This window comes from Chamaea fasciata, unplaced genomic scaffold, assembly GCF_029207755.1.
Source record: "Chamaea fasciata isolate MVZ Bird 193981 ecotype frontalis unplaced genomic scaffold, bChaFas1.0.hap1 SCAF_13, whole genome shotgun sequence".
In the NCBI taxonomy this organism is placed as follows: Eukaryota; Metazoa; Chordata; class Aves; order Passeriformes; family Sylviidae; genus Chamaea; species Chamaea fasciata.
Genome location: NW_027094098.1, coordinates 13551291 through 13570650, shown reverse-complemented (window position 1 = coordinate 13570650; position 19360 = coordinate 13551291). Strand labels below are relative to the sequence as shown.

Below are 19360 nucleotides of genomic sequence, written 5' to 3'. Positions count from 1 at the left end.
TAAAGAGTGAAAAGAGACAAATTGGTCCCAAAAGGCAATCCATTCAACTCAGGAGGTTTGCTCTATTCAAGCACTCGCTGGGAATCTCAAGTGCTAGGTAGCTTATTCAATTTCATTCATTCTTTAGAATGAGCCCTCAAGTGTTTAATTTCTTATTCTGTTGAATAAAAGGGGAGCGCTTTTTTTTTTTTATTGGAAGCATTAATTGTAAGACTAGCTGATCAATGCCTGCAATATTAACTCATTGCTTATTTTATGGTTAGCTGTGTGCTCCAAGAGTCGCAGCCACTAAACTTATTTCTGTAACGTGGGCAATGTCACAGCGATGTCTGTGCCTCTGGAAAACCCGGGCACTCACGGCGATGTTGTTCTCAGTGCCCTGAGCCTTGTGCCCTGCCCAGCTTGGGGGAATGGTCCAAATCCTTGGCAGGTGTAAATCCAAAGAGTCACTGGGTCATTATTGGTGCCACCCATGGCTGTGGCCAGGATGTGACTGAGCCAGATGCTCTTTGCCTGGGGGTTCAGCCCTGAGCCCACTGCAGGTTTGGCCCTCTGTGCTAGAGGAGGTTTTATAGCTCCAAATGCTGAGTTGCCTTTGGGTGGTTCTTTGGTCCCCAGTGAAGGGCAGGGCAGGGGAGCCCATCATCAGGGCTCCGTGGAGTAATACCCAGAGCACAGTACGGATTTTGTTGAGTAGTGGCAAAGAAAGCTGATTAACAGATGGGATGGGGTTTTCTGCATGGACAGGTCTCTGCTTGCCGTCCAGAAAACATGTGTTTGCAGGGGAGAGATGTGCCTCGTCCTTCATCATTGTGTGGCAGAAGGTCCGTCTCAGTCTCACTGACACTGGGGACCAGAATGATGTTTGTTGTTGAGTGCCTGTGGCTCTTCACCCACCTCAGCTCTGCCACCTCCTCCTCCAGGGCCACTGCCACAGATCTTAAGCATTTCAGACATGCTTGTGCCACCAAGGCCCTGTCCCTGCTCTATCCCCACTCTCCCAGCCTGGGGCACAGCACATCTTCTGCAGCAACACAAAACTCAGGTTTCCAGAACAGCCTGAACAACAGCTGGCCTCAGCTCTGCCAGCCTGGCCAAGACCTTGCTAGCAGTGCCTGGGAGCAGGGCAGGAGTCACACTCCATCCCACCACTGCCCTCATCCACATCCAGCATCCCAGCAGAGCTGGCCTTTGGAAAAGGGATTGTATAAGGTGCTGTGTATGTTCATGCTGGGAACATCTCTTTATTTCTGCTGGACAAGAGTAGGAACTGCATTGGCTGTGAGGCCCTTGGGCTTGCCATCTTTACAAAGTTTTTGGAACAGCAATGACTGCCTGGAATCAACAATGAAAGAAACGTTGAGGGAAGGTGGAGAGAACACTTTGGTGGCCGCAGAAGACTGAATGGACAAGAATGATCCTTCCATGACTGCCATAGGGCAGTCTGGGCTTTGAGTTGCAGGGCTGGAGATAGTTCTGGTGTACAAACTTGGCTGTGCTACTGGGCACACGGTGCCTGGGGCTGGCAGGTTGCTCCTGAAGAGTTCCTGCTCTCACTTTCCACACAAGTCCTTCTCCAACACTGGCAGATGTGCACAGGGCTGGTCCCCAGACAGCATGTCCCTGTGCTGCTGTGGCTGCATCCCTGCCTTCCCTGTGGAGATAACACCTGCTCAGGGGAGGTGGCTGCCTTGGATACATGTGACAATACCAAATACCCAGTTTGATCTCAGGGCCACCCAGGACTGGGATGGACATGGCTCTGTCAGCTATCACCTACTGTCAGCAGCTGTAAATCATCACAGCCCCACAGCCTTCCACCAGCTGAGCTTCTGGCCCATTGGACAGGGATGCAAATTGCCAGAAACAAAGAGTTGGTAATTTTATCCTTTTTTTCTTCCTGGCTGATCAAATCGCTTTGAGCTGTTGCCTGAGAGCAAGTTCAGTTTTCCTTTCTTATTCCTGAGAAATAAGACTCATGGTCATCCTCCTCCTCTCTGCCTTCCCACCTCTGTGGTCCCCTCACTTCGTGCTGGCCAGCTCAGGGATGCTGTGGTGGCGTCCGCCCAGCGTCCAGTTCCTCATCTTTGAAACACCTTGAATTCAAGGGTTCATTTCAAAGCTGCCTTTCAGCATTTCAAAACAAGCCCATGTCCCGGACAAAGAGAGGGAGCCAGCCAGCATTCGGAGCCTCTTTGTGCAGTGTGTGTCACAGTTTTAAATAGATTTGCCCTGCTTGGATTGGTTCTGGTTGGAAAGCGAGTACTGAAATGAGAGGTCATAGGGGAGAGTTACTATGGTAATTGAGTAGTATCACCAGTAGTTTTGCTCTTATGAGCATTAAAGCACATAATAATAGACAAACAACAGTGGTTAAAGCAAGCAGGTAGGATTACTATGTTCTTTTGTCAGAAGTATATAATGTCTTGTAGTCAGTTTTAAAGACTTCTCAACCCCAAATCCACCCAGCAGTCACCTGCTGAGTAATTTTGTATGCCTAATCTCTAGCCCTTAACTACAAGCTTTCTGCTAATTTGAGGCAAATGGGTATTTTTGACACTAAATAGGGCAGTAAAGAATCCCTGACCTAGAAAAACTCTGTTCCAAGGCACTGAGAGCAGAAAAATATTCTTTCAGCATCCTTGTGAGACCTTTGGAATGACATAAAATAGCTTTGACTAAACTGTGCTGCAGCCTTCGATTAATGGTTTGCAGAAACTTGCTGAACATCCCTACTACAACTTCCCCCATAAAACTTGTCACTTCAGATTGCCATCAGCCACCACAACAATAATCATTTCATGCCTATTGCTAATTGCAAGCACAGCTGAGGCTCAGCAGGGTGCTCTTGCACAGTCCCAGGCCTTTATACCAGCCTCAATCTGTTGTATGGCACTTGTTCACACACAAAAAAACTACCAGTAAAGGCAGAAAGAGGCAGAGTCACAGGTTCCTTGTAATCCCTCTGCTACCCTGCTGACAACCCAGCCCTATAAGCATTCCTGGTTTTGTCCCACTCTTTACAAAAGCTGAAGTGACCTTAAGCTACTAGTATGTAAGCTTTTGAATGAAGAATACAGCTCCTTCAGGTGCCTTAAGAAGCAGTGTTGCATCTGGCTTACGAGATTCTGTTTGCAGCACTCCTGGGGTGAGCTGTGGCTTCCTGTAACATGTAAAATATGAGTGTGAACTCAAGGTTCATGGCAAGGAACAGGAGGTCATGCTTCCATTCAGCTCACACCAAAGAGAACGGGGGTTTGCAGATGTTCCTGGGTGTGTGTAATGATACCACCTCCCGGAAGGCACAGGAACCCAGCACAGGGCTGGGTTTTGATAAAATGTGCCGCATTCAGTGTGCTACTTGCAGATTTATTCATACCAATTTCTACAATTTATGTATTCAGAGAGAAACTTGCTATTTCAGGAACTTATTGATTATGTTTTTGCATTTAAAAAATAAAAAATAAAAAAAGGCAGAGGGCTGGGGAACAAGGAAGTTTATTGCTCAGGCTGGTTGGGGTGTTGGATGGGCAGCCGTAGAAGTGCACCTCTTGAAATGCTCCAGCTCTTCCAATGCCCATCCTGGTGCATCCCAGCTGGCCCATGGCCCACCTCATCTACCCAGCCTAGCACCCAGCAATGAGGGTGGCTCTGAAAGACTGGAGAGCAGGAAAACAAACCTGGAAGAGAAATTAAATTCCTGTCTGTACAGACACAGTACCTGCTTGCAGTGTCTGGGCTCTGATAGTGTCTACATTTCCTCTGCTGAGGCTGGGTCATGGTATGCAGCCATGGGGCTGTGGTGGGCCTCTGCCAGAGCCCTGCTCCCTTCCCTGCTGACATCCTGCTGGATGAGTGGTACTCTTGACGCATCCAGGAGGATGCAGGCTCTACAGCCTATCCTCACCCTCTGCCCCCAGACTGAGTGTAAATTGTCCCCTAGGTGAGGGACAGGGATGCCAGCAGCACCAGTAATGTGTGTGTACTACAGTGAGTTACTTGTGGGGTTTTGTCCATGGGCCTGGACCATCAGTGAGGTCTATTCATTCTTTACAACCATGAGGAGTCTTTTGCAAAAAATATATTTATGGTATTTACTTTGGTATACCCATGCCACGGCTGTGCTGTGGCTCCAGAAGTGTGCCTGAAATGTGTTGCAAACCCCTTGGCAGAGCCCCAAAGTTCAGTATTTGTTTGGACTGTGGCCTCTGCCCCTTGTCTTTGGGGACAAGCCACAAAGCTGGAGCTGGATCTCCAAGGGGACCCTGTGTCCCCAGCATGAACCCCACTGCCCCGAGGGAATGGCAGACCCCCCTGGGGAAGGCAAGGTGGCCAGTGTCCCCACAGGACCACTCTGTGCTCTTTTGTCTGAGGTGAATACATTTCTGTTTAGGAGCATTTGGCTTTTTTGTTGTTTTTTTTTTTTTAATAATATAGTCATATGCAAATGTTATCTTCTTTGGTAGGTTAGTCATGAATCAGAGGGCTTATGCGTCTTATAGCACATCAACACTAGCAATAGCTAAAGGGAACATTTAATTTATGGGCTAACTTATTTTTATGAATATGCAGGGCTTAAATTCAGCAGTTGGTGTGTGCTCTATGAAGTGACGTGACGGTTTTGTGTATCAAGATCAATGAATTAGACTTTGTCTTTTTCTCATAAAGCAGAAAGTCTTAGGAGTAAGTTGGCTTTGAGAAAGAGAGCTCCTTTCATGCAGCCGAGCGCTACGCCTGGCTGAGCCCTTGTCAGCCAGCGCTCCAGAGGAGAGGGTTGCAATTCACATTTGGTTCCAGGGAGTTTGCATCTCCCCAGAGCCCAGAGTGTTGAAGTGCCCTCCAGAAACGCAGAAAAACATTTCATTTTGCTTACCCTGATGGTCTCGCAGCAGCAAAGTCACCTTGCCAATAACCTCCAGGCAGAGGTTATAATTTCTGTTTGGGATCACTTAGCCGTGTGGGCGTGTGTGGCGTGGGACAGACAGAAATGGCAGGACCTGCCCCTGCCGGGGACTTCTCATCTTATGTAGAGTTGACACAAACACCCAGCAGCTCATTCTGTGGAAGATGGGAGGCGGCAGGGGAAAGGAGAGGGCGTGTGTGTGTAACACACGGTTGTGCCCTTCCTCTGGGGGTTCCCGTTTGAAGAGGTGGCAGAAGGGGAAGGAGGTGTTGGGTGACCTGGGCATCCATGTGCCAGCGCAGCCCTGGATCACAGCTAATGTCACCCAAGAGCATGACTCAGTTAAGCACTGACTGCAGCTTTATGAACATTAACAATTTCTCTGTTTTGCCCGCGTGGGTGTGCAGCATTTCATGGGAACCCAGGCAGATCCCCCAGTGACAGCAGCTGCTTTGTGCCACCCAACCACCAGCTGGCTGCTGGTTATCCTGGGTCAACACACCTGGGATCCTCAGGGGATATCCAGGGACCCTCTGACTTCTCACACTAGTCTGAGGGACTGGAAGGTGTGAAGCCCCACCAGACCTTCATGTCTCCTGTGCTCATCAGGTCCCACACCAGCTACCCAGGTTGCTTCACTCGCTGTTCAACCCCAGTCTGACGCCAGGACCTCAGGTGACAGCTGAGAGCTCCTGCTTGCCAGTCTCAATTAGTCTCATCCAAGCTGTTGCCAGCTTTCTGTCCTGGAGATGAATGGTCAGCAGAATCTCTGCCACAAGTCGCACAAGGTGTAAGCATTGTGCATGAGGTCACCACATGCCATTTCTTCAGTGACTCTTTCATCTCCTAATTTCCTCCATTTTTCAAAGAGGTGGTGTAGAAATTAAAGTAGAGGAACATCACTGGAGTTGGAGGGAAAACTCTTCCCCGTGCAGCTCCTGGGTGTGCTGCCACACAGTTCAGAGATGTGTGCTGAGCACACGTTTTTGTGGTGCAGGGCTGGTTTAGCTTAGACTTGTTTACTTTGGTGAGCCTCATGCCACCTTGTGGGTGCCAGTGTCAAAGGATGGAGGGTAACAAATCACTCAGTTCAGCAATTCCAGAATGTTCAGTTGTCCCCATTCCGCTGCTGCGCCGGCAGCTTCCGCAGCCAGCGGGAAAAGGGCAGAGAGCCCCGAGCTGAGGGGGCAGTGAGGGGGGCAGCAAGACCTGACACTGCTTGTTGGGAGGTAGCTGCACCCCAGACTAACTTGGATGGTGCTCTATCAGGATTTCCATCAGCTGGTCTGATGGGGTTTCTTTAGTATTTTAACTGGTTCTAGATTATTTGCATCTGGTCTGCAGTATGGGATTTGATCTCTGCATGTAAGAGAGATCACGAGAAGGGTGTGACTGTGCATACAGAGGTATGGTGGGGTTTTGCTGCTTTGTAACCACCCCTTGTGCTGAGCATCGTGGGGAGGCTTTGTGGTTCCCCATCCACCCCCCAGCCACTGCTTTTCCTCCTCTGGAGGGCTCGCTGCTCATCTGTGTGGCATCAGACATGCCATGTCAGCCCTGCATGTGCAGGGCTCTGATCCACAGCCCACCAGAGCCTTCCTGCACTGCGGGAATGGCAGGCTGCTGCCACACTGCTGTGAGCCTTTTTCACAGACAACAGCACAATTTCAGCCCCTGGAGGGTTCCTGTGAGTTCAGCAGCTTGAAACAGGCCGATTTCTTTGCTGCTTTTCTAACTTTGCTAACTGTGATGTTGAAACCAGAGCATTTCCCACATAGCCTGGGCAGGCACCCACAGGTGCTTACACTGGCATCCTTCCCTCCAGCCAAACCTTGTCCCCCATGAGCCTTCCCTCTGCTCACCCTCGGGAACCCAGACTCATCCTGTGGCTGTTTATCATTGAATTTGAAGATGGTAAGTAACCAACATCCTTAAAGGCAGGACTGTGCTCTCACTGTGGGGGAAACAGGTTAAAACATGGCTCGAGCCAAACACACATCCCTGCTGGCAAGCGCCATCAACGGCAAAATCATATTACAAAACCTTGTGGCACTACTGGTGGCTGTTATCCTCCTAATAAGTTTATTGTTGTTATTATTAAAATTTAAAAGCTCATGCATGGAAATTGTGTAAGAGCAGATGCCTGTCTCCCCTCTCAGTCTCTGAGCAGGCTGGCAGGTGGCAAAGGTGGGTGTGAGGGGATGCCGGGGGCACAAGTGTCAGTCAGGGCATGGCACACAGCCCCGGGTGCTGGAGAAGTCGTGTCTCTCTTGCAGCAATGGTACACCAGCTCCATGAGTGTCGTGTGCACTTGGCTGACAGACCGCATGGACCTGCAGCTCCACATCTACCAACTGAAAACTCTCATTAGGATAGTAAAGGTAAGCACCCGAGGTGTTCCCAGTACCCCTCGCTGTCCTGAGGAGCGTGTGCGTGTGCCTGCGTGTGTGTGGCACGTGCTCTTAGGCAAACTGGCACTGGCAGACAACATAATGATGCGTTAAAATTCTTTAAAATAATTAAGATAGCTATGTCTGTAGGTAGCACTGGATAAACAGGAACTTTAAATGCACAGAGATGTAAAATACAGGTGTGCAAATAAGAACAAAGTAACTCCTTGCATTAAAAACAAAAACTAAACTCTCTTGCTATTTGACCTTACCTGCACAGTAAGTGCACCAAAATTAGCCTTTTTGTGGACAAATTCGCTGATCACACCAGTGAGCTCTGGTGTTAAAATGGGTTAAATCAACCCAAAAGTTTTTAACGCTGTTTTGCTAGAAACGTTTAAGCCCAGCTATGGCTTGTGATTATTGTCAGAATGCAAATGAGATTGTTCTCATAGTTAATTGAAGTTGTTTCTTTTACAATGGGTGTATATAATCAACTCTAAGAGATCACAAAGGTGAGATAACATACCCTGAAAGTGGCTTTTTTTTCCTTAAGTGCACGTGTATGTGTATATGTGTGTGTGTGCGTGCCTTGGACTAATGATAATTATTTCAGTGTGAAATCACAGTGGTTTACATGAAATAATAAGATCACAGAAGGGGGTAAATATATTTTTGATCATTTTAGGTTCTATCTAATGCTTTTTGGTCTAGTATTTCATAATGTTTATGGTCTTGTGTGCAGTGAACACATTGAAGGCATGAATAAATTAAAACTGAAATGTATTAAATGTGCTTTTCATAACTGAAAACAACAGGCACAGACAGATTATTCCTGCTTGTCAGCTAGCTGAGGAAAGCTTTTTTCCTTGTGCTTTATTTATACCAATATTACATTCAGAAGCAGCTATAACAAACCCAAGGACTTTCTGAAATAGCAGAACAGTAAATAGTTTCTATGCAGAGCACAGAGCAGAATTAAATGAACAACGAGACCAGGGTTTTATCTCACAGAGTTGAGAAGTTTTTAAACATAAATTCAAATAAGAGATGTTAATTGTAATAACAAGGGAAATATGGGAACCATGGAAATACAATTCCAGATTGAGGTGAAGAAAGAGAGATTTAAGAAACACGTGCCCCGTGCTTATATTTATACGTCAATAATTTTGTCCAGTATCCTGGACTTAGTTTATTTAATCCCTATACTGTAGGTAGGATTGTTTAATGTGGAGCATTCCGGGAATGTGTAATCATGTCTGTGGGTACAGGGGATAAGCATCCTGCTGCTTGAAGAGAAATAACTGACATTAGAGGCAGGATGAACACGTCCAGGAGCAAGGGAAGTTAGCTGGAGCACAGCCCTTATATTGCTCTGATGTCCTTTTAGACACCAGCCCACCCTATGCAAAGCTCCCCTGAGCTGCTTTGAAGCTCCCCAGCCTGGCCCACAAAAGCAGGGCTGGACCCACAGAGCTTTAATTTGTTGCCCAAGGCACCCTAAAGCGACCTCTGCCATGCCAGAGTGGGGTGGCCAGCAGAGATGCTCCGGTGGCCTCTGCACTTCCCAGGTGATGCAAAATGTCCCCAGGGCTGGGATTTCCCTGGAGTCCCAGCCTCTCCCATTAGTGGCCCCAAACCCCCAGCACAGGGGCACAGGTTGACTCCTGCAGCAAAGCAGGGCAGCTGGTGTTGGCCCTGACCTCTGCCCGTCTCTGCTTTAGAAAACGTACCGAGATTTCCGATTGCAAGGCGTGCTGGACTCCACCCTGAACAGCAAAACCTACGAGACCATCCGGAACCGGCTGACGGTCGAGGAGGCCACGGCGTCGGTCAGCGAGGGCGGGGGGCTCCAGGGGATCACCATGAAGGACAGCGATGAGGAGGATGAAGAGGATGACTAGGGAAGCTGCAGCACCGGCTGGGGGTCGCCTGGTGTCCGTGCATGTACCTCGTCTTTAACTCAGTTAGCCACATTAGGAGTTTTTATGTCAGCTCTAAATGCCCATGAGAAGTTTACCAATACAAATGCCATGTTAGCTGTGTGGTAATAAGATTAGCACCTCTCTTTGATTCATCGGTTTCCTAATTTCATATCTATATGTTCATAAGCAATATGGAGCACCATTGTTTAATACTGTTAATGGAAAAACTACATAGAAAACATCCTAGGTGTGTCCCTGTTATTAAAGTTTAAACAATGCTTCATTAATGTACTGTATATACATTGATGGTAAATTGTTGTGAAGATGAGTGACTTGAGTCCTTTCATTTTTTTCTCTTCTGTGGATGCCAACTGCTTAAAATTAATTAAAAAAAAAACCAGCTTTGTTTTTAAAAGAAAAACCAGGCAATTACAAATGATTTTTTGTTCTCTCTGTTCATTTAAAAACCAGAAAACAAACAAACCCAGACAGCCGTTTGAATCATTCTGCATCCTTGTTAATGTACCAGGCTCTTCCCTTCAATATGCAGTTAACTCCATAGAGACTACATCCCAAAGGATTAGTCATTCTAATTGCCACACCAGATTAATCCTATCATTATGGATATATCATGCCACATTACAAGTCCAAAGCAGTTGTTTTATGTTGACGTTTGCTCCTCTAAATGTTACATTTTTGTTTAAATTTCAAATAACCGTGTATGTACAAAGACAACTTTAATTACAATCTTAGACTCTACAAATGTGTTTATAATAATATACTGAATATTTATTTCGGTAGATTGTAACCATAATTTACAATTCCTCTGTTTCACAATGGTTTTTATATATGTCATGTACATTGCATTTTGACCAGTAACTGCATGTCCATCAGTTCCTTCTCCAGAGCTTTTACTTTCTGTGTAAAATAGTGATCCATCTTGCTTTTTTTGCCTTATACAAGCCGACAGTTGTAAAAGTGTGAGAACTGTGGCTTCTCAATAAATAACTATTCAGATGTCCTAATAATAAATTATGGAGTCTTTTTATGTCTGCCTTAGAAAAAAAACCAAACCAAGCTGAGATGTAAGAGCCCCAACCTCACAGAATAAAGGCATTTTCTTTTCTCATGGGTGTTCTTTAGTTTATTAATTAAGAAGATGGTCTCCTGATTTGCTCCCCCAGGTCAGGATTGGGAGCACACTGTCTGTTCCCCAGGTACAAGGGCATTTCTGCTATGACCACCACAGCTATTTCCACCATTATTTGCACTCTGTGTTCTGTGATTTGTCCCTTGACATCTAATTGATGTCTGCTCTGGTTCAGCCCCTGTTATTATATGGCCGTCAGCCTTACACAACACTTACCTTTCTTAAAAAGGCCTCAGCTTGTATTTTAACTTCTCCCTGGACATGTGGGAGGAGATTGGGACCTCTGGAACTGCCTGTGGAGGGGGTGTTGAGTCGCAGACTAGGCTGGGATAGCTATGGAGCCTGGAGCATATTCACCCATAGTGCTGGATTTTTGGGTCCCTTCCCTGTGTGTCAAGAGTTTAGCATCTGCTGTGGAGGTGCTGTGCAGCCCCACCTGGATGGCCACACCCTACACATTCAGCATCCACCATTCCCAGGCGTCCTGGGAACACCACCCCCTTGGAACAGGGGCATTAGCAGGGGCTTTACTTTAGGAGTGGCGTGCTGGATGTGCACATTTAGCACCATTTACATGTTGAAAAACCATCTGATGCACCAAAATAGATGAATTTTGAACCCTGACTGTAGCTCAGCAGAGTTGATTTTTGGCTTGCTCTGTGCTGCTTGTAGAGGGAAGCCTTGCCAGAAAAAGCTCCTTCTGAGGACTTAGGCAGGAATATGGCTTTGTGACCATTGACACAGGAAGCTTTTCCCTCTTCTTACCCACCCCCCCCCTTCGTATGGGCAACTACTTGGCCGTGAGTCCTCAGAGGGACTGGGGTAGTAGTTGAGTGTTTAAGTCATAGTCTATCAAACCTGTTTAGATGCCTCTGCTGGTCTGTCACTGGCATGCGCACAAAAAAATATCTATTCCTTGACCTCATTATGCTTGAAGCCTTCAATCCCACCCTGAAGTCCTCCCAGGACTTCCCTGACAAAGTGAGTCTCACAAGATAAAAAGCAAGGAATGAACTGCAATTACCACCTGGTCCTTTCTTTCTAGGGGATTGAGACCCACACACATACTGCTGCACACGTGTGTTCATGCCCTCCTTATCCTCTCCCTCAGCTGTCCCAAATATTTATGTGAAGGACAGCAACTCCAAGAGAAAGTCCTAGGAAAGCCTCACTGGGGTGGTCACCAGGCTGGTAGCAAAGAGCACTGAAGGACATAGAAATTTATAGCTGTGCTGGCAGTCAGGCAGAGCTGGAGAAACAGCTTGATGCTGCTCTGGAAATGTCTCCCTTTTTTTTTTCTTTTTTTTTTTTTTTTTTTTTAAACACAAAATATTTATTGGGTAAAAACACAGCCCACTTCCACCTGCCACCTTTCAAAATAGTGAGCCCTGCTCAGTTTTTTGAATGAGAGAGTGTGGGTGCAGCCTTCAGGAGATGCTCCTTGGCTGTGCATTGCTAACGCACGTCGGTACCTCCCTAAAACAGCAGTGATTGGACACCCTCGACTGAGTGCCTCTGTCAAGAGCAGTGACCCTATGGCCTGGGACAGTTTTCTGTGTCCTCAATCCCTAAAAAAGCACCCCAGAAATTCCACAGCCCTGAGGCTTGGCCACAGAACAGGGAAGCATTAGCCAACTCACTATTTTTAAAGCATTTTAGACCCGAAGGATGAGCTTCAAGGTTATGTACTTTAGCGTGAGCAGGGAGAAGATCTCGCGTACAGCACTGCTGCAAATCAGGATTTAACCTCCCACTCCACAGCCTGTAGCCTGTGGCTGAGCAAAGGAGTGCACTGCACCCTCATCCCCTCTGTTTTTAACCCTGCCCATGGCCAGGGGGGTGCTGGCAGCCAAACCCCCTCCTAAATGGGTGCTGCACTGTGGTACCGGGAGTGGGAAGAGTCACTTGGGTCCATCCTGCAGAAATGTCAAATCCAAAATGGTTTGGTTTTGCCTGAAAAATATCAGTCTGGGTTCAAATCCTTCCTGGTCACAGACTACAGTCTGGACAGGGCTCAGCTCCTGCAGAGCAAAGCTACACCTTGGGCAGCACCTTTAAGGGCTTGTGGGTAGATGAGAGCACTGGCAAAGGTGGCTGAGGAATGCAAAGATCTGCTCCTGGTTCATTTCAACCCATTGCTGTGATGGAACAAGCTCCAACAATCAAAAGACTTTCTGCCAGTACAACTGCACCTAGATGAAGAATCTGCCTGTACAGTTATGTCAATCAGTTTTGGGAAAAGAGGAAAATTTCATTCTTCTGCCAACAAAATTTTAAATGATAGATCAGGCCAAAACTTCTCTCATATTTACAGGGAAGTCCAGCGAAAATATCCTCTTTTTGACAGACTTACTTAAAGCATGTGGCATGGAGACTGAAAATGCTATCAACTATTTGACTGACAAGTGTCAGCAGCTGTTCATCCAATTTGTTTTATATTTCACCAACTAACAGATTCTTTCCCCTCTGCTGTAATGCATGTCTTCTGGCCCATAGGCATCTTAGAAATTGCCTTTCTGCCTTTCTAGTGACCAAAACGTCAAAAATATTAGAAGACAATTTGTGTGCAGAAGCATAAACAGGCACGCAACAAAGCAAAGATGATTTTGCCAATGTTCAGGCTGTGTTATTTTTTAAAAAGTCACAGCAAACCTAAGGCAAAAATTATTTCTCTAAGCTTTAAAAGCAAAAGCTAATGCAAACAAAGCACATGATAAATCAGCATAGGTTAAAGCATCAACTACCAAGGGGAAAAGCTGCTGTCTAATGGCCAACCAAAATGCAGCTGGGCTGTATGTCGACCTCTGCACTTTGGCTGTGAAGTTCACAACTCTGCACTTCCATCACCAGTATTTGTTCAAAAACCTGCTCCATGTTGCCAGGATTCAACAAAGCCACTGTTGTATCAAACCAAGCTCAGCTAGGAGAGTCCTTTGAGCCATTCACAAAATCCAGCCCTCTTCATCTTAGGTCTAGCGCTGCTTTCAGAACTCTTCAATCCCGACTGCATATAATATAATATAATTATTGCAGCTTTCACCCATCATGAACTTGCAGGTCTAAAAAAAGCCTGTGTGACACCTCTCTCTGGTGAGCTGTATTCTATGATATTTCCTTTAATCAAACACGTTTAAGCTTTCAAGCTAAACCTGAAGTGATATTTTTCTCAGCCTTTCTAAAAGATACATATTCCATTTCAAGTCGTAAATCCGCATTTGTTGTAACTATGCAAAATATGGGAGAAAAAAAGTGCAGAGATTATATGCAATCTGCCAGCAGAGTTGTGTGCCATGAGGAAAATGCCTCACAGGTCAAAACAAAGAAAAACACTGAGCAACAAATTAGTTGCAGGCAGTAGCTAATATGGAGATCAAAAGATTAAAATCAACATACAACGATGAAATCACTGGAATAATAGGAGCACTTAAGAAGATTAAGTCAATAACAGAGTCCAGTGCTACAAAAATAAGGTTTTGATTATACTGTAAAATTTTATATTGGGAGAGCAAAAGCAATTACAACCATGACATGCTTCGCTATCCCCGCCTTAGACCATCTTGGCTCATTTCCTATGCAAGGAATACAGTTGTTGAAATAAACAGAAATGTTATGACTCAAGTGCTCGATTCAAAAACAAACCAGGTGGTCAGATCAGATTGGGGACTGTCAAGATGGGGTCTGTAAAATCAGGACTTGTTGCAGATCCTGGAGGATATGACAGCTGGGGGGAGCAAAGGCCACACCGTTTAGGACTGGCTTTCTGCACAGAGAGCTCCACAAGCAGCTGATGTCAGGGCTGTCCCAGGCTGTCAGCTGGAGAGGAGAAGCACGCACTGGAAGGGAGGTAGGAGGAGATAAATTGCTCAAAGACTGGTAGTGAACGTGGTGATGAACTCGGATAACAGGGAAGGTAGTTTTCTATCCAGCTAAACAGGCAAAGATTGCGGGTTTGGTTTTACATCTGAGGCAGAGCATGTGGCACCTCCAAGCCCATCCAGACCCTCAGATCAGGGACAGGAACATCTCCTATTGCCATGTTGAGCAGTTCTGGGACTCAACCAGTGGCACAGGCCAATGGGGATGGGCAGAATGACCCACCAGGGGCAGCTAATGCCCACCATGACAGATCTACCCTTGACCAAGTGCTTGGTGTACGAGCAGGAATTGATGAGCCAGTCCCTCCAGCACAGACTGGCCATGGTCATGGAACACCAGCCTCATCCATGGACTGCGGGACCAAAGGCCTAGAGCTCCCCATGGAGAAACAGTTACCCTGGTGAGGTTCTCCATACCCAAGAAGTCTCAGAGCTCTCGGTGGGTTCTGCAGTGCTCTGTGTTTTGTGAGGAAGAGCTGAAGCAGCTCCTCTGTGCCTCAGGGCTGATGACTTGCCTGGGCTTTTCTCACAACTATTTTTTCAACATCACTATCTCCAGCCCCACCCCCACCCCAAAATCACAATCTAGGTTCATAATTAAATAAATAAATTATCATCTATTTTTACATAATTTGTGGGTGTTCTTGAACATTCAGGAAATACTTGGGTTGTGCATTGAAGTTTTTTCCTCCAGTAACAAAGTCTGGATTTTTAGTTTGGGCTCTCATTTATGGGGGGATTTTTTTGTGTTTTTTCTAGACCATGTCTTCTGGGATGAAATCAACCCATTTCTCGTGCCCAAGCAGCAGAGCAGCACTTTCACTTGTCAATCTGGGAGTCTTGCCAGGCTCTCTCTGACTTAGCCACCGTGAGGGACAGGAATGCTGCAGTCCAGCAGGTCCCACACACCCCAGAGGAAGGGGACAAAGTGCTGCCATCCACTGCCACCTCCATACCATGCAGCCCGTGGAGTCCAGCTCTGCAGCAGATGGGGACACCTGTGACAACAGTTCAAGCAATGGCAAATACAAATCTCAAACGACCTAGCATGGCATAGCCAGAAAGTCTGGACAACACTGAGTGAGGAGTGAGTGGCAAAACGACAGTGGAAAGATTGGTTTTGGAAAGATTCTTTCTCTATTTGGTTTTCTTCATTGAAAAAGCAAGAAATTTCAAAAATGAGATGTTTTTCTAACTCATTAAGGGGAGAATAATTCAAAACACGTGGAGTTTGTCCCACTTACTTTTTTGGCCTTCCTTCTTTCAAGCAAAAAAAGGGAAGGATTAGGAACATGAAACTGAAGTGGGCTTCTACCCATTTTCACTGTTTTTTGTTCCTTTTCCTGAAACGTTTTCAGTAGGAAAGTGAGAACAAGGCCATCCCCCCATTATATTCTCCTTCTCTACTTCCTCCCACCTTTTCTCCTAAATAGAAAATAAGGGGAAAAAACCCCTACAAACCCAGAAAAACATAAAAGCTCCCACTCTTTCAAAAAAAAAAAAAAAAGAAAAAGAAAAGTACAACATTTCAAAACATTAGGAAGGAACATCTTTCAGTTTCAATGTTCAGAAATGAAACGCAGCATTGCTCCATTACTGCAATGCGAAGGATGGCTATTTCTGACAATAAAGATGGAGAACAGCAGCTCACCCTTTCAACAATTTCTTCCTTGCATTACTGGACAGGTTGGCTTTGGACGTGGTGTGGATTCCAGCGACTCCTCACCTGCCTCCTGGGCTAGACCAGTCTGGCACCAGGAACAAGATTTCCCTCAGGATGTCTCTCTCTGCTCCTCACAGGCAGGCAGGCTGCGTTTTTGGGGCATAAAGCCTGGCTGGGATCGAGCCGTTAGTTACCATTCCTGTTGACAGGCAAACTAGAATAGGCTCTGGCTCACTTTCTCCGAGCTGCGGAAGGAGGAATGAGCCGGGAAAAGAGTTCATTCAATTGCTTCTGTTTGGCAGCTCTGCAGGACTCTCCGCACAGACAGAAAGAGATGTGGCAAGTAAGGAGTTGCCATTTTTAGAATTACATAAGCCCATTTGATTGCCATCGAGGCACTCTGTGCAGCTCCTGCCACGGTGCCCTGCCGGTTGCTTTGCAGTGGGACTAGATTTCAAACAGTTTTAGAAGCAGGTCAGATACCAGCTTTTAAAATTGGATTCAGGTTGAAAACGTCGATGTTACTCCTGCCATCACCGACAATATAGACCAGTACAGCCATGCAAGGACCTTGAGCCTGTTTGCTTCCAAAATCCCACTAACCACACTTCCTCTGGGACCTGTACAGTGTTCCAAAAACTTACCTCACCAATTAAAAAAAAAAAATCCAATAATATAAAGAAAATTATCTGCCGATAGATAGGCAGTAAGGTACATAACTCAATAAAAGGGATGAAAAAATACTCTGGAGGGTCTCAAAGCCACTGCTCCATCCAAGGTGGCCTTGCCAGGCAGTACGCCTGCCCCAGTGTGGCAGTGCCCATTGGGTGACAGGGCAGCAGGGTCACCCCCCCGGTGCTGTGAGTCCTGCAGGATCAGATGAACTGCCTGTGGGGACTGAGGCACACAGGGGTACTGCTCCCGTTGGAAAAAGTACCGCGATTTCAAAGGAATAACTGGAAAGATTCACATGGGTAACGACCCTCGCTTCACCTTTAATGCCCCAAACTTTGCTATCCTGACTTCTCTGTTCGTTGCTTAATAATTTGTCCAAACAGTGTCTCTCTCTGACCACTGCAAATTGACTTGTGGCCAAACACCTTGAGAGCATCCCTGGGCTGACCCTTTGAGGTCGTAATTGCTGCCTTGCGTGGAGACAGACCCAAATCCAGCACGGTGGGGCCAGGGCCGGGCAGCACCGCAGCCCAGCTCTCCTTCAGCCCAACCCTGGGGCCCTCCAGCGCACCTTTGCACAAAGCTGCAAAGCCACAGAAAAAGCTGCTCCCCCAACCTGGCTCACAAAGACAGCCCCATCCTAACTGCCTAGGCCAGTAGCTCACCCGGCAGTCCACCACCTTCTATTAAAAAATAATAGGAAAAAGAATTGCGAAAAAAAAAAGTATTTATAAAAATACCTATAAAAAGCAAAGCAGCATGGAAATCAAAGCCACCATTTCGGGGAGATTGAAGCATAATGCTAATAACTTTCGGCAGCTTCCACTGCGGAGTTTAAGCAGCTGCCAAGTTAAATAACTAGGAGGATCCTAAGTTATCTCCCAGTGGACCAGAAATGCCCAGCGCCGACTGCCTGGGCGGAGGCGGCCCGACGGACGCGGGGAGCCGGGCCGAGCCTGCGGGACCCTGCGCTCCCTCCCGCCCGGGACGCGTCCCCGGGAACCCCTCACCAGGCGGATCTGGCTGTCGAGGAGCGAAAGGGGAACCCCCGCCTGTTTTCGATGTCAGCTGCCGGGGAGCCTTTGGGGCCGGGGCTGCCGGGCGCGTACGGGACCCCCGAGAGGACCGGGCGCTGGAGAAGCCCCGAGTGACCCGGCGTATCCCGCCCGGGGCCGGCCCGGCCCGCCCGGGCACGGCACTCGTTTTTCTGGGGAGCCAGCGGCGTAAAAATAACCCTAGAAGCGATCGCGTCCGCAATGGGAACGTCTTTGCGGCGTGCTCCTTCTTGGGAAAAATCCGCAAACCATTTCTCCCTCCAAATGTCGGGGGTGAAGGATTAACACCCCACGGGAGAACGGCCTCCACGGGAGAGGCGGAACGCGGGGCCGAGCCGGGAGCCCGCTGCACGCCCGACGTGCGGGCGCTGCTGCCTCCCGAAGCCGGGCTGGGCCGCTCGGCCCCCCCAGAGCCTCCCCTCCCGCTTGGCGCTCCGGGAGCAGAGGGGCTCGGGCTCGGTGGTGGGCAGGCGGCGGGGCTGGGGCAGCTGTCTCAAAGTCAGTCAGTTGTAATATGCTCGCCGGAACAGCAGAAGTCGAATCGATAGAGACGGCCTCCAGCTGTGCCTAAACCTGCGATTTCAATTAAAATACTGAGCTCTGATGCCCGGGTCTTAGCTGGGATCTCAACGCCCTGATGCGTAAGGCGTGCTCTACCCGGTCTCGAGCCGGCCGGGAGGCAGCGGCACGGCCCGAGCCTGTACCCGGCCTCGGGCTGCGCGGGAGCTTCTCCGGGCTGCTGGAAGGAGGCAGCCCCGGGGCTCCGCAAGGGCCCCCCCGCCTCTCCTCGCCCCCAGGAACCCCGAGGCCTGCGGGACCCGCCGCTCCGAGCAGGGCGGTGGGTGCGCAGCAGCGAGCGGGCAGCCGCCCCCTTGGCCGGGGAGGGAGGGAAAGAGGGAGAGGCTCGGCTCAGCAAACACCCCGGCAAAGACGAGGGCGGCTCGGGGAAGCTGGCAGCGAGCTCCCGGTCCCGGCTCCACAGCCCTTCTTTTATCCTGCCCGAAATCATCTCGTTTACAGAAAATATTTGTTTGCACTATTAGTTGGTACTGGAGTTAATTACTCAACGTGTGAGCGGGGAGTAATATGGATAAAAGCAGCCCCAGTGTTTATTGTGTGGGTGAGCTGTTTGAGCGGTGCTTGAATAAACTGCAATTAGGGTTAGATAGAGATTAATTAACATGTGAGTGGCAAGGTGTAAAATAGTTCCCAACCCTCCACTCAGTATAATCTGCAGGCGAGGAAAAGAAGTTTGTGGAGGCTAATTAAATACTTCGCTGAAGCCGGCGAGCCCCGGCAGCGAGCGGAGTCCAGCCCAGCGCAGCCGCCGCCTGCCCGCTCCCGCTGCCCGGAGGAGGCGCGGGCTGGGCGGGCAGCGCGGCTCAAGCGCGGCGCGCCTCCCCGGGGCTCAGCCGGGCTCTCCCGCAGCCCAGACACCGGGCACGGCTTCTGCGGTTCTCCGCGGTCCCGTCCCAGCCTCTCCCCCAGAAGCGGGACGGTTCCGCCGCTTCCTCGCACGCTGACCCGTCAGATCCGGGCGGGCAGGGCAGGGTTGGGCGGACGCCAACACCTGATGCTCCAGGCGGGGTGTCCCCCCGGGGCTGGGCTCTCCCCTCCGCCCGCAGGCAGCCCGGGACGGCCGCCGCTTTTAAAGTTTGTTTCTGGAGCGTGTTGTGGTTCGCAGGTGAAAAAGCCTGTCTGCAAACAGCCGCCGGCGAGCTGTC

At 48.4% G+C, this 19360-nt stretch overlaps 1 protein-coding gene across 5 annotated transcripts in view; it reads left to right on the top strand.

The window, feature by feature from the left end:
- CADPS (calcium dependent secretion activator) overlaps window positions 1-10347 on the top strand; it is a 206890-nt gene extending 196543 nt beyond the window's left edge. For all 5 annotated transcript variants that reach the window (XM_066195041.1, XM_066195039.1, XM_066195038.1 and 2 more), the window contains 2 exons: window positions 7180-7284; window positions 9018-10347. In XM_066195041.1, coding sequence (XP_066051138.1) covers window positions 7180-7284; window positions 9018-9197 — 285 coding nt within the window. In that variant the 3' untranslated portion in view covers window positions 9198-10347. The remainder of the gene's footprint in view (window positions 1-7179; window positions 7285-9017) is intronic.
- Window positions 10348-19360: the final 9013 nt, after the last annotated feature.